The 16310-nt window shown below is 49.6% G+C and overlaps 1 protein-coding gene across 1 annotated transcript in view; it reads right to left on the bottom strand.

Annotated features, from left to right (window-relative positions):
* Positions 1-16310, bottom strand: part of LOC110567495 (multidrug resistance-associated protein 1-like) — a 70865-nt gene that overhangs the window by 39617 nt on the left and 14938 nt on the right. The window contains 4 exon segments of the mRNA XM_064366599.1: positions 1278-1307; positions 8915-9098; positions 11236-11403; positions 14509-14685. Coding sequence (XP_064222669.1) covers positions 1278-1307; positions 8915-9098; positions 11236-11403; positions 14509-14685 — 559 coding nt within the window.

Here is a 16310-nt window from a genome sequence, read left to right as displayed (position 1 = left end):
AGCTGGGAAATTCCACTCTGAAGCTTAAGAGGAGGAATCTGAACATCAGCTAGTCCACCATCCTGTTGGCATTTTTTTTTCTTTTTTTTTTTTTTGGAGACAGGGTGTTTTCTCTGTCGCCCTGGCTGGAGTGCAGTGGTGCAATCTTGGCTCACTGCAGCCTCTGCCTCTTGGGCTCAATCAATCATCCCACCTCAACCTCCCAGGGAGCTGGGACTACAGGCACGCACCACTGCACCAGGATAATTCTTTACTATTTTTAGTAGAGATGGGGTTTCACCATGTTGGCCAGGCTGGTCTCCAACTCCTGACCTCAGGTGATCCGCCCACCTTGGCCTTCCAAAGTGCTGGGATTACAGGCGGGAGCCACCACACCTGGACACCTGTCAGCCTTTTGAGGGGATCAGCTCTCCCTTTTCCCACAGCCCTGGCAGGCCTGTCAATCAGGGCACCTCAGCTCCCCCAGTCAAGGAGGGCATTGTCCCAGGTCGCCCCTAAGAGCCCCTCTCCCAGGACGTGAATCGTTATCAGTGGTCTACAAGGACCAAAGACAGTGCAAGTTCATCTGTCCTGAAGGAGTTTGCCTTGTCTCCTGCAGTTCCCACTTCCGGAGTCCTACTTGCTCGGTTCTGCCTTTGATTCATGAGTTACCTGGTATCCTTCCAGAAAACACTCTCTTTTTCTTTAAGGTGGCAGAGTCAGCTTCTGACTGCTTGCACAAAAGCCCTGGGCTTAGCCACACAATGCGGAAGGAAGGCAGGAGGGATGTGTTGGCTCTGGTCACTGGAATTCCACTAGGTGACACCCCTCCTCAAGGTCCCCTCTGCCACCTGCTGGAGCTCCTCAACAGGCATGGGTGAACCTGCACTGCCTGGGCCGGTGTGTGCCTTGACTGTGCCCCAGGATGCATAGGTGGCAGCTGACAATCAAATGCTTGCCATTTACTGTCCATCCACTGTGTGCCAGGTGCTTTATAAGCACAGTCTCCTCAAGGCATGCTGGTCACGGTAACGTGACCCACACAACAGTAAAGCTTAGACAAGGTCACCAGTGACAAGAAAGGGATCTGGGGACTCAGGCTATATCCCCCAGTGCCAGTCTCAAAGCCAGACACACAGTAAGTGGTTAGTAAATGTGTGCTAAATGAACTAATGAACAGCCAGAGGGGTGAAAATGCAGACATTCGAGGGCCCCTCCCCAGGCATGCAGCAGCAGTCCCGGCACGTCTCTGGCCTCATTCTATGAGCAGAGCCAACTCCAACCCAGAAATCACTGACCTGCTTCCTCCTCGCCCATCACTGTGCTGCCTGGGAATTCAGAAGACCCAAGAAATTGGTAAGAAGCAAAGCAAAACTCCTGCCCTAAGCCCCTATCTTAATGCCCCAAGGGAGTGAAGGGACTGTCTTTTCTAAAGTGGGAGGGGCAAGGATGGCTGAAAGGTCTGCTCTATTTGTGCCTCAGTTTCCCCATCCCGTACACTGCCCAAGATCAACCCCATTCTCAAAAGTCGTAATTGTGTGGGTTTTTTGATTTGTTTTGTTTTGTTTTGTTTTGAGACGGAGTTTTGCTCTTTAGCCAGGCTTGAGTGCGGTAGCGTGGTCTCAGTTCACTGCAACCTCCAGCCCCCCGATTCAAGCAATTCTCCTGCCTCAACCTCCTGACTAGCTGGGATTACACACACCCATCACCATGCCCGGCTAATTTATTTTTAGTAGAGATGGGTTTTTGCCACGTTGGCCAGGCTGGTCTTGAACTCCTGACCTCAGGTGATCCACCTGCCTCGGCCTCCCAAAGTGCTGGGATTACAGGCGTGAGCCAATGCGCCCTACCAAAGTTATAACTGTGTTTAACACAGTTATAAATAGAGCTAAATAAAGAATGCAGACCAACCTTCAGTCTTCACGCCTGTTTTCATGGCAGGAGAGGGAAGGAAATGATGTATTACAGTAGGCAGGCCAGGCATGACACTGGCAGGAGGAACGGGCATCTGCTGCAGTCCCTAGGCTCAGCTCCTTGAGGACAGACACTGCTCATGAGAGGGGCTGGCCCCACATGGAGCCAGATGCACATGTACCCAAGACAAGGGGAAGAGAAGGTGACTTAGCCCAGATACCATCCTAAACCCTCCCAGGCTGGGATGGGGGCTCCTTCTCTGAAACTTCCCAGGCCCTCAAGCACCCCTCCATTACTGCATTTAGCACAGCGATACCCTGAACTGTTTGCTGTTTGTCTCCCCCATCAGACCGTGAGCTCTCAAGGGCATGAAGTGAGTCTTATCCATTGCTGTATTCCCAGCACCTGGCACACCAGGTGGCCAAGAACAGTTACAGAGGATGCACACTGCAGAAGTCAAGGCGGGGGCACCATTCCACACAGAGGCTCATGTACCAAGCGGCCCTGTGGCACACAGCAGGCACTCTGTACACACCCAACAGGCAGATGGACAGACTGATAGGTGTATGGCCACGTCAACAAGCACGCTGACTTCCCATTGCCAGAGGGGCCCCTCTCGCAGCCAGGACTGAGAAAGCTGGTTTCTAAAGCAGACCCGGAGAGGTGAAATCCCTTCCTATTTTCTCTGAATCTGAGGTATTTGTGCAGCTGTGTAAACAACCAAAGCCCTCCAGCCCACCGATTGCTTATGCAGGACATGCCTTGAACAGCCAGGGCACGATTCATCCACCCACTTATTTAACACATTTATTCAATGTCTACTATATGCCAGGCTCTTTTCTCAGGCCTGGGATGCAGAGACAACCAAAAAGCCCTCAGAGCAGCTGGGCGCAGCAGCTCACACCTGTAATCCCAGCACTCTGGGAGGCCAAGGCAGGTGGATTGCCTGAGGTCAGGAGTTTGAGACCAGCCTGGCCAACACGGTGAAACCCCGCCTCTACTAAAAATACAAAACAAATTGGCCAGGTGTGGTAGCGAGCATCTGTAGCCCCAGCTACTCAGGAGGCTGAGGTGGGAGAATTGCTTGAACCCAGGAGGCAGAGGTTGCAGTGAGCAGAAATCATGCCACTGCATTCCAGCCTGGGAGACAAAGTGAGACTCCGCCTCAAAAAAGAAAAAAGAAAAAACCCTCTGAGCTTAAATTGCAAGGGAAGAGGTAGATAATAAACGAACAGGTAGATCCATAATTTACCTCCAGGCAGCAGTAAGTGCCACAAAGAGGGAAACGAAGGATGGGGGCCAGGGTGGAGTAAGAATTCTTTCTCTTTTATTTTTAAAGCAAACACAGGAAACTTGTAATTCGATGACAGTCCCTGAGTTCCTGCAAGCACCAGGTGTTCGGTTTCCATGCAGTGGAACCAGGTGCCGTTTCTACCCTTGACCCATGTTAAGTGCTGCCCGGGTCTGTGCATTGTGCTGCCAGCACACTCACTGTTTATTCTGCCAACGCTGCCTTTACTCAAGAAGGTTCTGGAACTCTGCTTGGGCACCGGCCAGCAGGCCAGGCTCCCCAGAGGAAAGAATTCGACTCACAGCTTTATAGTCAACGCCTCATTTTTGACCAAAAATGGCATTCACTGGTTGCCTCACCGACCTCATCCTCCAGCCTCGGCACAGAAAGCTCTTCATCCTCAAAAGAGGAAGAAATTCCACCTCTAAGGACAGCCAGAAGGAATGTGGGGGTCTGTCAGTTGAACTCTCTCGGTGGCTGCCCTGTGCTTACAATCAATCTCTGTAACTTGGGGAGGCTCTTATGATACAATGTTAAGAAAGAAATCAAAAGGTGGCAGCAGATGAGAAAACGCTGTAATATGCTCTCAATCTTGTCAAGGAAAAAGGCCTCGGAAGCAAGGACAGGTGAAAATGATGTCGACGCTAATCGGCTCTCCTTCTGGGAAGTGAGAAGGAACAGAAGATGTTTTTTGTGACGTTTTGGTTTTTTTTTTTTGAGATGGAGTCGACATCTGTCACCCAGGCTGGAGTACAATGGCACGATCTTGGCTCACTACAACTTCTACCTCCCAGGTTCAAGTGATTCTCCTGCCTCAGCCTCCCAGGCAGCTGGGATTAGAGGCACCCACCACCACGCCTAGCTAACATTTTTGTATTTTTAGTAGAGATGGAGTTTCACCATGTTAGCCAGGCTGGTCGTCTTGAACTCCTGACCTCAGGTGATCCCCCCGGCCAACCAAAGTGCTGGCATTACAGGTGTGACCCACCGTGCCCAGCTTTTTCCTGATTCTTTGTACTCTTTTAGAGTTTGCATTTATCTATGATGAGCACATGTTGCTTTTATAATCATTAAGAAAAACTCAGTAAATAGTTAAGAGGGAAAAATATTTGCCATGAGGTTAAGAGATAGTTCAAGCAAGGACTTGAAAAGCGGCCACAGGCCAGGCACCATGACACGCAACTTTCATCCCAGCACTTTGGGAGGCTGAGGCAGGAGGATCTCTTGAGCCCAGGAGTTCGAGACCAGCCTGGGCAAAAGAGTGAGACCCCATCTCTACGAAACAATGTAAAAATCGATAAATAAAAATTTCTGAAAAGGAAAAATGGCCACATTGTTGAAATAAGAGTCCTTCTCCCAAGAGGACAAGGGAAGAAGCTGGCAGTGTGAAGTCGGAGAACAAAGGGCTTCTTGCTCTCGGCGCTTCAGACATCCTGGCTAGCGGATTCTCTGTCACGGGGGCAGGGCAAGGGGGAATTCGTCTTGAGTGTTGTAGAGTGTTGTAGGGTGCTTGGCGACATCACTGGCCTCTACCCTGGTGCCTGCCAGGGGTAACCCCCACTCCAGTTGCAACATCCAAACATGTCTCTCAACATTTCCAAATGTCCCCAGGGTGGGGATAGGGTGGGTGCAATTTGTCCCCCATGGAAAACCACTGCTCTAAGTATGAGGTTCCTAAGAAGAAACCAGAGTCATAGCAATGTGTTCCACCTTCTAGGTATGCAGATTCTCCAGTCAATGAGCATATCCAAGTGAACACAGCACCTAAGATGCACTGCCAAAGCTACAGAGCTCAAGGTCGGTCGGATTAACCCATACGTGAGCTCACCCTGCCCCATCCAGATGATCCTTCCAGAAAGGGAACAAGCTGTTCCTAAACTGGAAAAGGAGGCTGCACAGAAGAAAAAGATGTCCCAGAAGAAACTGAAGATATGTCAGAAGAAACTGAAGATACCCCAGAAGAAACTGAAGATACCCCAGAAGAAACTGAAGATATCCCAGAAGAAACTGAAGATACGCCAGAAGAAACTGAAGATACCCCAGAAGAAACTGAAGATACCCCAGAAGAAACTGAAGATATCCCAGAAGAAACTGAAGATACGCCAGAAGAAACTGAAGATACCCCAGAAGAAAGTGAAGATACCCCAGAAGAAAGTGAAGATATGCCAGAAGAAACTGAAGATACCCCAGAAGAAACTGAAGACACCCCAGAAGAAAGTGAAGAAACAAAACTTTATGGCATGGGGGAATAAATTCAGAATAAAAGAAATGCCATTAAAAGTTTTAAAAAAAACATTAAAAAAATAAATATATATATATATTTATATAAATATATATATGTATATATATATTTTTATATATATATATATATATATTTCTTAGAAATCAGTAAACTAACTATCCCAGGAGAGAGGTCCGTATCACCCTATTCACAAGCCTACTTCCTGCACCTCTCCCCTCAAGGATTCTCCCAAGCCAAATACCAACACCCACCCCTCTTTGGCCTGGGTGTTCTAAAAAAAGCTGATTAATCCAACAAGGAAAACAGTTCCCCTTCAGGAAGAGCCAGAAATGTGGTTTAAACAAATCTAAGGTCATTGGCACTTCGAGTTGGCGAAGGCTGGGCAAGATGAGACCCTGATGTAAAGACTTTACAGTCAGGGCCCTTCCAGAGCGGGGTGGGTGGGGGATGCCCAAGTTTGCTCTCAGACCCACTGCCAAGGACTTCTAGGTGTCCTCACAGGCAGCAAGTGGGTACCAGGATGGTGGGTGGTATTCACATCACCAAATTAAGTGCTGATGTGCACAAAAAATAATAAAGCATCTGGCAGTCTTCCACGTCCCTATACACTGCTTGGATAATCTAGCAGTTGGCAAGGAACAGCAGGGCAGAACCTTTCTGGGGCTAACAGAGTTTAAGGACATTTTTTGCTCACCTGGATGGAAGGGAAGAGAGAGAGATCTCACACTGCTCAAGAGATTCAGCTAACCCACACACTTATGATTTATAAAGCACAGAAGGTATTTTCACCTAAAAGTAGCCTGCAAAGCAGGTCAGTGAAAGACTCACTGAGATTTTGCCACAACCCATCGCTCAGGCTAAGAGACAGACAAGGGAGATTTTGCAGCAAGAAGAAACAGGCTAGACTCAAGGTAGAACTTCCCAACCACAAGGGAATGAACATGTAGAACTTCATTCTAATCAGAGAATTTAAAAGCTGAAGGGAATGTCAGCTATCACACACTGGCAATAAACAAAAACCCAACTTACCCATTTATTTAGTTTTGAGACATGGTCTTGCTCTGTCACCCAGGCTGGATGGAGTGCAGTGGGCATGATCTTGGCTCACAGCAGCCTCCAACTCCCAGACTCAAGCCATTTTCCCACCTCAGCCTCTCATATAGCTGGGACTACATGCGTACACCACCACCCCAGCTAACTTTTTATTTTTAGTAGAGATGAGGTTTCATCACGTTGCCCAGGCTGGTCTTGAACTGCTGACCTCAAGTGATCCACCCGCCCTGGCCTCCCAAAGTGCTGGGATTACAGACATGAGCCACCACGCCTGGCCACCAGCTTCTCCTTTAAACCACCAGGGCTCATGACAGCAGGATTCATAAGAGTCAGAAAGCGGAAACAACCCAAATGCCCATCAGCCAGTGAATAAACACAGGATGGACCATCTGCACAGTGGCGTATTAATCTGCAGTAAGAGGAAACGAAGTTGTAACACAGGTGAACCTTGAAAGCATCAGGCTAAGTGGAAAAGCTACCAATCACAACATTCCACCTATTGTGAAGCCATTAAAATGAAATGTCCAGAAGAAGCAAATCTAGAGAGACAGAAAATAGATTTGTGGTTGCCTAGGGCTTGGGGGGTGCTGGGGAAAATAGGGAGTTACTGCTGATGGATGTGGGGTGTTTTTGGGGGGTGATGAAAATGTTATGACCTTGATTGTGGCAATGATTGCAAAACTCTGAATATACTAGCAATCACTGGATTGTGCGACTTAAGTGACTTAACTGTATGTTGTGTGAATTTTTTTTTTTTTTGAGGTGAAGACTCATTGTCACCCACACTAGAGGGCAGTGGCACGATCTCAGCTCACTGCAACCTCTGCCTCCTGGGTTCAAGCTATTTTCCTGCCTCAGCCTCCCCAGTAGCTGGGAATATAGGCATGCACCACCATACCCGTCTGGTTTTTGTATTTTTAGAGATGGGGTTTCATCATGTTGGCCAGGATGGTCTCGAACTCCTGACCTCAGATGATCCACTCACATCGGCCTCCTAAAGTGCTGGGATTACAGGCATGAGGCACTGTGCTCAGCCTACATGTGTGAATTACATCTCAGGAAAGCACTTATTAGAGACACCAGGATCCCTGCAGAGAAGGAGCTCCCACCCCAGTCAGACCAGGAGACCACTAAAGGAGCAGAAGATGAGAACTCAGAGACCAACTTTAGACCCAACTCTGCCTGCAGCTGCTGAGTATCCTGGGGCTGGTCACTTTGCCTCTCTGCCAGTCAGGGGCTTCCCAGTACATTTTCCCAATGCAAAACCCGCCTGGAAACCCTGCAGGACGATCACTATGCTGACCTCCTGTCTTACCCCCCACGTCCTGGCACACCATGGTCTGACCACACTAGCCTTTATGTGTTGTAAATAAATTGAGCTCATGCTGGTCCTGAAGCCTTTGCACTTGCTGTTCCCCATGTCTATAACACTGTTCCCAGACCTTCTCCCTGCTAGCTCCTTCCCATGTCTATGCAACCTTCCCAGAGAGAGTTTCCCTGTCCCCTGCCTCAGTTGCCACAATGACACCCATCACTCCTCAGCCCATGGGACTGTCACTTTTTTTTCCTTTCATAGCACTTAATAGTATCTAAAATCCCTTTTTTTTTTTGTTTGGTAGAGTTGGGCTTTCAGTATATTGGCCAGGCTGGTCATGAACTCCTGGACTCAAGTGATCCACCCACCTCAGCCTCCCAAAGTGCTGGGATTACAGTTGTGAGCCACCGCCCCTGGCACGTTTTTTTGTATTTTTTGTAGAGATGAGGTTTTGCCATGCTACGCAGGATGGCCTCAAACTCCTGGGCTCCAGCAATCCTCCCGCCTCAGCCTCTCTAAGTATTGGGATTACAAGCGTGAGTCATGATGCCTGGCCCTGCTAAACTGCTTTATGAGGGAGGGAACTGAAGCTCAGATGGGTCTGAAGGGCAGGCCTGAGGTCACACAGCTGGGGAGATCAGCGTCCAGGGTCTGAAACCAGATGTCACCAACCCGAGCCTGCAAGCTCAACTCCGTGCTTCACCTCACAACCCTCATGTCTCTTGTGTCATGCATGTCCTCAGTTTCTCTCAGCTCCGAGATAGAGAAATTAAATAAATTAAATAGTTACCACTGTTTCTGGTTTTGCCTTAAGGACCCTGAAACTCAGCAGGTCCAAGGCATGTCCCAGGAAGGCACTAGACCCTGCCCTGAGGTCAGCTGAGCAGAAGCCTGGTGCCCCCATGCCCTAGTCGTAAAGCACTGGGACTCCCTCCCAATTCAGTCCTGCAGAGACTAAGATGGTCTTCCAAGTTGGTTCTTTAGGGGGCTCATTTACCTCCCACCCTCATGCTCTGCTGAGCCGCCTTCCGTGGGTGGCTGGTAGCCCCCTCAGGAGGCCAATGTGGCCCTTCAAGGCACCAGGCACCCCAAGCGGGAGGAACCCCGGGACTGCCCCTACCATTGTCTTCTGGGTCCTGCTCCTGCTCTGCGCTGGCGTAGGTGCGCAGGAACTCAGCGAAGGCACCGTCCTGGGCCAGCAGCTCCTGGTAGGAGCCCATCTCAGAGATCTTGCCGCCACTCATGACGATGATGATGTCCACCTGCAGCAGGTAGCTCACGCCGTGCGTGACCAAGATCCGCGTCTGTGGGCAGAGAGGACAAGCGGCCACATCAGCGCACACGTGCGAGACTGCCTGGCTGGGCAGTGAAGACTAAAGCAGGAATAAGCCAACCAAACCTGGTGGGCAGAACTCAGGTCTGAAGGCGGGGCACGCACCTGGGATGACAGCATGCAGGAGCAGCTGAACCTATAATCCCAACACTTTGGGAGGCTGAGTCAGGAGGCTCCCTTGAGGCCAGGAGTTCAAGATCAGCCTGGCCAATATGGTGAAATCCCATCTCTACTAAAACTACAAAAATTGAAACCAGCCAGGGAAACACAGTGAGACCCGTCTCCACAAAAAAATTTAAAAAATTAGCCAGGCAAGGTGGTGCGTGCCTGTACTCCCAGCTACTCAGAAGGCAGGAGGATGGCTTGAGCTCAGGATGTGGAGGCTACTGTGAGCCATGATCGTGGCACTGCACTCCAATCTGGACTCCACCCTATCTCCAAAAAAAACAAATGCACTGGCTATGTTCCAATAGTTTTATTTATGGACACTGATATTTAAATTTAGTACGATTTTTGACCATTTAAAAATATAAACATCACTCTCAGCTATAGAGCCATACAAAAAGCAGGCAGTGGGCCAGATTTGCTAACCCCTGCTCTCTAAGAGAAGAATTAGGGATTGGGGTGCAGGATCAATAGAGACTATTTTATTTACTTAATACATATTTTTTGAGATAGAGTCTCACTGTTTCCCAGGCTAGAGTGCAGTAATGCAATCTCAGCTCACTGCAACATCCACCTCCGGGTTCAAGCAATTCTCCTGCCTCAGCCTCCTGAATAGCTGTGATTATAGGCGCGTGCCACCACACCCATCTAATTTTTGTATTTTTAGTAGAAACAGCCTTTCACCATGTTGGCCAGGCTGGTCTCGAACTCCTGACCTCAGGTGATCCACTGGTCTTGGCCTCCCAAAGTGTTGGGATTCCTCACAGTGCCCAGCTTTATTTATATACATACATGTGCACACGTACGTGCATATATTATAAGAACATATCCATATTCGTGTACTTTTCAATTTTGTTACCACAGGCAAAAATTACTTAGTAATTTTCAAAAATGTTGTTTACTATTTTAAAATTATGTTTACACAGCATGTTAGTGGTATGTATGGGAATGCTTACAATAACAGGTCATGTAGCACGATGCTTCCTGTATATATACAAGTAACAAGATAACCCTATTTAAAAAGTTTATACAGAGTAAAAGACTTGAAAGAAATACAAAATCTCTAACCAGTGGAATGTGTGTAACTGCTTCCATTTTCCTTTTTCATGTTTTTCTTAATGTGTATTTCCTCCATGGGGAAGTGTTAGTTTTAAAATCAGGGGAAACAGTCAGGCACGGTGGCTCACGCCTGTTAATCCCAGCACTTTGGGAGGCCAAGGCGGGCAGATCACTTGAGCTCAGGAATTCGAGACCAGCCTGGCCAACATGGTGAAACCCACTCTCTACTAAAAATACAAAAAGTTAGCTGGGCGTAGCGGTGGGTGCCTGTCATCCCAGCTACCCGGGAGGCTGAGGCATGACCATCACTTGAACCCAGGAGGCGGAAGTTGCAGTGGGCCAAGGTAGCCCCAGTGCACTCCAGCTTGGGCAACAATAGTGGAACTCCATCTCAAAAAAAAATAATAATATATAATCAGGGGGAAAAAAGCCAGTGTGCACCCATTACCACAACTGCCCTATGAAAAGAACACAGGAGCTTTTTTCTATCACGATAAGGTGTTGTGGCAATTTTCCTACCCCTCTATCCACGGCGGCCTCTGCAAGTAAGAAAATGCAGCCTGCTAGGTCACAGGCACTGTCTCAGAGTAGGATTCCCCACCGAGAAGCCAGCCCTGTGACTTACTCAGGGAGGGAGCCTTCCTTTGGCCACACAGAAGCAATGAATTTAACTCTGCATGGAAGACTTATCCCTATAAAGACAAGTACAGGCCGCTGCCTTCGGACGGCTTCCAAGAGAAGCATGAGAAACGTGTTCTTTGAAGTCCAATTAAAAACAAAAAAAGCCAATGAAAGCGAAGGACTCCTAAAGGGGACACATCCCGACTTAACCGAAGGGCAAGACAGCCCGACGCCAAGCTGCCCCCCGCCCCGCCAGCAGGCACCTTGTTCTTCAGCATCCCCTTGGGGCCAATCACATTTTCAAAGATGTGCTTTCCCACGTGGGCATCCACTGCCGAGAGAGGATCATCGAAGAGGTAAACGTCAGAGTTGCAGTACACGGCCCGGGCCAGGCTCACGCGCTGCTTCTGGCCCCCAGACAGGTTCACGCCCTGGGGAGAGACATGGCAGATGAGTGGGCTTCCTGCGGAACCCTGACACTCAAGAAATGTAGAAGCAGGCCAGGTGTGCTGTGATCCCAGAATTTTGGAAGCCAAGGTGGGAGGATTGCTTGAGGCCAGGAGTTTGAGACTAGTCTGGGCAACATAGGGGACCTTGTCTCTACAAAAAATAAAATAAAAAATTAGCCAGGTGTGGTGGTGTGCACCTGTAGTCCCAGCTACTCAGGAGGCTGAGGTGGGAGGAAGGCTTGAGCCCAGAAGTTCAAGGCTGCAGTGAGTCATGACTAGGCCACTGCACTCCAGCCCGGGCGACAGAATGAGACCCTGTCAAGAAAGGAGGGGAGGGGAGCGGAGAGGAGGGAAGGGGAGGGGAGGAAAAAGAAAGGATAGAAAGGGAGAGAGAGAGAGAGAGAGACAGAAAAGAAAGGAAGGAAGAAATAAAGAAAAAGGGAGGGAGGGAGGGAGGGAGGGAGGGAGGTGGGCAGGCGGGCAGACATAGGGCCTGCTCAGGACACCACCAGCCCAGGGCGGAGGCCCTGAAGGGCTCCACCCACCTCCTCTTCTTTGAGTGAGAGACTGAAGGCACGAGGTCCTGCCCACACAAACCTGAAGCCAAGCCCCAGCTCCACCAGCAGCAAGGAAGGAACCACAGGCACAGGTTTAGCCCCATCTGTAAAGCGGGCCAAGGAGAAAGTGCGAGTTTCCCGTGAAGTGCTGGGCAGGGCACGTGGTGCATAGCAAGCGCTCAGCAAAGGGCGGCCGGTGGCACCCAATCCTGCTGGCTGGTGGGAAGGCCCGGATCACTTAGTCTCAGGGAAGGCGCAGGTGGATGGGGTGATGCTATTGTTGCTGCTGCCGTTGGTAACGGCTGCCGTGTTTGCCAGCTTACTCTGGATCTGTCATTGCCCAGCAAGGCCACATACATGTGAATCAAGCTCCAACCTGGGGACGCTTAAATCCAGCCTGTGTCCATCACCAGGAGGAAGGACAACGCATGGACCGGCAGCAGCGCCTGCTCCCATCATGACAGAGAAGTCAATATCATTTCCCTATATGGCTGGAAATCAAGGGGACACACACTGGGTCACCGCCTGGCCCCTCCTGAGATGCCTACCCTAGCTCCCATGCACTGAGCGGGGATCCTGGCAGCCAGGTGCCTTCTCTGAGACAGAATCTCACTCTATCACTCAGGCTGGAGTGCAGTGGCACAATCTCAGCTCACTGTAATCTCCACCTCCTGGGTTCAAGCAATCCTCTCACTTCAGTCTCCCGAGTAGCTGGGACCACAGACGCACACCACCATGCCTGGCTAATTTTTGTATTTTTTTGTAGAGATGAGGTTTTACCATGTTACCCAGGCTGGTCTTGAACTCCTGATGTCAGGCAATCCTCCCACCTTGGCCTCCCCAAGTGCTGGGATTATAGGCGTGAGCTAATGCACCCAGCCAATAATTTGGTTTTTTTTTTCCAAGGAGCTGTAGACTTACTTCAATTTTTAAAAATCATTCATCAAGTAAGAAAGCCAATGGAGCCCCTGGCTTATAACTGAAAACAGAAATGGGCCAGTGCTTTGCACTCCAAGTCTTCCGACAAGGGACACACCAGACAACTGCCACGGGCTCCAGAGCCAAGCGGCCAGGCAAGCAGCAGGGGAGGGCACCCCAGGCCTGGAAGGCTCAGACCGAGGTGGGGAGGTGGGCAGGGGCCGGGGTTGCTGAAGAACAGCAGGAAAACCTGGGGGCTGGAGCACAGGGGGAGAGAGAGAGGGAGGGAGGGAGGGACTGCAGTGGTGAGAAAAACAGAGAAGGGCTCTTTTAGAGATGACAAAACGAACAGGTAAGAACATGGACACAGGAACCATGCTCTCCACAGTTCTGTGGCTGCGTGGCCTCATGCAAGTCACTTGGCCTCTCTGTGCCTCCTTTTCCTCAATGATTACCTGGGTATAACAACAAATTCCACCCATGGGCTTGCTGTGAGGAGGAAATACGTGTAAAACATTTAGCATAGTTCCCAGCACACAGAAAATGCTCAAGTTATAGGCCAGGCACAGTGGCTCACATCTGTAATTCCAACACTTTGAGAGGCAAAGGTGGGCAGATCACCTGAGGCCAGGAGTTCAAGACCAACCTGGCCAACACAGTGAAACATCATCTCTACTAAAAATACAGAAATAAGCTGGGCGTGGTGGCAGGTGCCTGTAGTCCCAGCTACTCAAGAGGCTGACAGGAGAATCACTTGAACCCAGGAGGCGGAGGGTGCAGTGAGCCAAGATTGTGCCACTACACTCCAGCCTGGGCAACAGAGCAAGACTCCATCCATCTCAAAAAAAAGAACTTTGAGAGGCCGAGGCCAGCAGATCACTTGAGGTCAGGAGTTGGAGACCAGCCTGGTCAACATGGTAAAACCCCACCTCTACTAAAAATCCAAAAACTGGCTGAGAGTGGTGATACGCACCTATAAAAAATGGAGGCTAAGGCATGAAGATGACTTAAACCTCGGAGGCGGAGGTTGCAGTGAGTAGAGATCATGCCACTGCACTCCAGCCTGGGCAACAGAGCAAGACTCTGTCTTATAAAAAGAAAGAGAAAATGCTCAGTTAGTGTTAGCTAACGTGCTATTCTCCTTATTATGGCTGTTCTGACAGGGACTGTGGGCATCTGAATCCACACCCCTCCTCCCAACAGCAAGCCCTTTGTCACATAACTTTGTAGTCATGTGACCACAAAGGTAGTATGTGCTTCCCTTCCGGTCCCTTGCCTTGGAGCTTGGCCAAGTGACTTGCTTTGTGGGTGTAAGGGACAGTGTCCTTTAAGGGGCACTGCATGCTTTTTGGGGGGCCTACCATGAGAAAAGCCTCCCTGTGGAAAGCTGCTGACCCCTCACCCAGTCCCCAGCAAGAAGCTCTGTAAGGGAGGCCTGAGCCACACCCACGGCCTGGAGCCAAGCTCAGCTGGCCTGAGGCCGCAGTGGAACCACCCAGCTGAGCCCCACCGGGTCAGCTGATTGCAGTCAACTCACAAACCACTGACATTGTGAGGGTGTTAGTCAGCAACAGCTGACTGATCCAGGGGCCAGCGGTGAAACTATACTGACCTTCTCACCGATCTCTGTCCGATCCCCGCTGGGCAGGATTTCCAGGTCTGGGAGGAGGGCACAGGCCTGTATCATGGACTAATAATACCGTTTCTCCAGCTGACATCCAAAAAGGATGTTTTCTCGGAGAGAATCATTCTGAATCCAGGCCTGCTGCGGCACATAGGCTAACGAGCCCTACATGCGAATAGAGAGAGATGAGACAGACACACAGACAGATTTCATCAACAACACAGCAGACAGCCCGCCCTCCTGCTAGGAGGGCCTCACTTCACAAGTCATTTTCATCACACCTACTGCTTTGACAAGAGGGAAACTGAGTCACAAAGGACAAGAGGCGCCAGGGCTAGGATCAGAACACATACCAGGCGAATGACTGACTCCAATACCAGGAGTTAAAGAGTTGATCTCCTCATTGATGAGATTACAGTTGCTTATTTAGTAGCTAGCTATTACCTACATGCCTCCAGTGGTGATGAACACCCTTGCTTCCCAAGAGCAGAAGTCCCTGGCATCACCAAAAACTACCTGATTACAGTTACAGTGGATGCGAAGAGAGAAAGACACATGACACTTTTTAAAAACCTGACTTGGCCCGGGCAAGGTGGCTCACGCCTGTAATCCCAGCACTTTAGGAGGCCGAGGATGGCGGATCACAAGGTCAAGAGATTGAGACCATCCTGGCCAACATGGTGAAACCCATCTCTACTAAGAATACAAAAATCAGCTGGGTGTGGTGGCGTCCACCTGTAATCCCAGCTACTCAGGATGCTGAGGCAGGAGAATCACTTGAACCCGGGAGGCAGAGGTTGCAGTGAGCCAAGATCATGCCATTGTACTCCAGCCTGGGCAACAAGAGCCAGACTCATCTCAGTAAAAAAAAAAAAAAAAAGTGTCTAACTTGACTAGGCACAGTGGCTCATGCCTGTAATCCTAGTACTTTGGGAGGCCAACCTGGGCAGAACACTTGAGACCAAGAGTTCAAAGCCAGGCTAGGCAACATAGAGAAACACTATCTGTAATAAAAATAGAAAAATTAGCCAGGCATGGTGGTGTGCATTTGCAGTCCCAGCTACTTGGGAGGCTGTGGTGGGAGGACACGGAGGTTGCATGAGCTGAGACTGCACCACACCACACCACTCCAACCTGGGCCACAGAGCAAGACTCTGTCTCAAAAAAATAAAAAATAAAGACTGCCCTAGTTTGGGACATCAGGGAAGGATCCTTGAGAAAATATCCTTGCTAAAAATTAAAGCAAATACTCTTACATCAAAGCATCCATTTCAAAGGTTTATTTTTATTTCCATTTAATGTCATGCATCACAAACAGCAAGAGAATAAAGGCTAGAGTAAGGATATTTGTTTCTTGTATTTTGCTAATAAAAACGCTGAAGTAGTTAAAAATTTTCTCTCCATCCATTTGTTATGTTTGTAGAAACAATCTCCCCATGTTGCCGAGCCTGGTCTCGAACTCTTGGCCTCAAGCGATCCTCCCCGCCTAAGGCTCCTGAAGTGCTGGGATTACAGGCATGGGCCATGACGCCCGGCCCAAACCTATTTTTAGACAAGGACCAAAAAGTGAAGATTGAGTCCGTTTCATGAGGAGAAGAGGGAAGAGCATTCAAGTCCGAGGGAGAAGCACAAGCAAAGGCCTGGAGCTGAAGAGTACTTAGCACATTCAAGGAACAGAAAGGCCACTGCGACAGGAGCACGGATCAATCCTGTGAAGGGATGACTGGGAGAAAGCAGACCACGGACAGTAAGGGGCCTATACATGGTGAGGAGCAGGGGCTTTATCGGAA

This window comes from Aotus nancymaae, unplaced genomic scaffold (genome assembly GCF_030222135.1).
Source record: "Aotus nancymaae isolate 86718 unplaced genomic scaffold, 86718_ANA_hifiasm-v0.15.2.pri h1tg000064l_1, whole genome shotgun sequence".
Lineage (NCBI taxonomy): Eukaryota > Metazoa > Chordata > Mammalia > Primates > Aotidae > Aotus > Aotus nancymaae.
The sequence above is the reverse complement of the archived record's forward strand: the minus strand, read 5'-3'. Positions and strand labels throughout refer to the sequence as shown.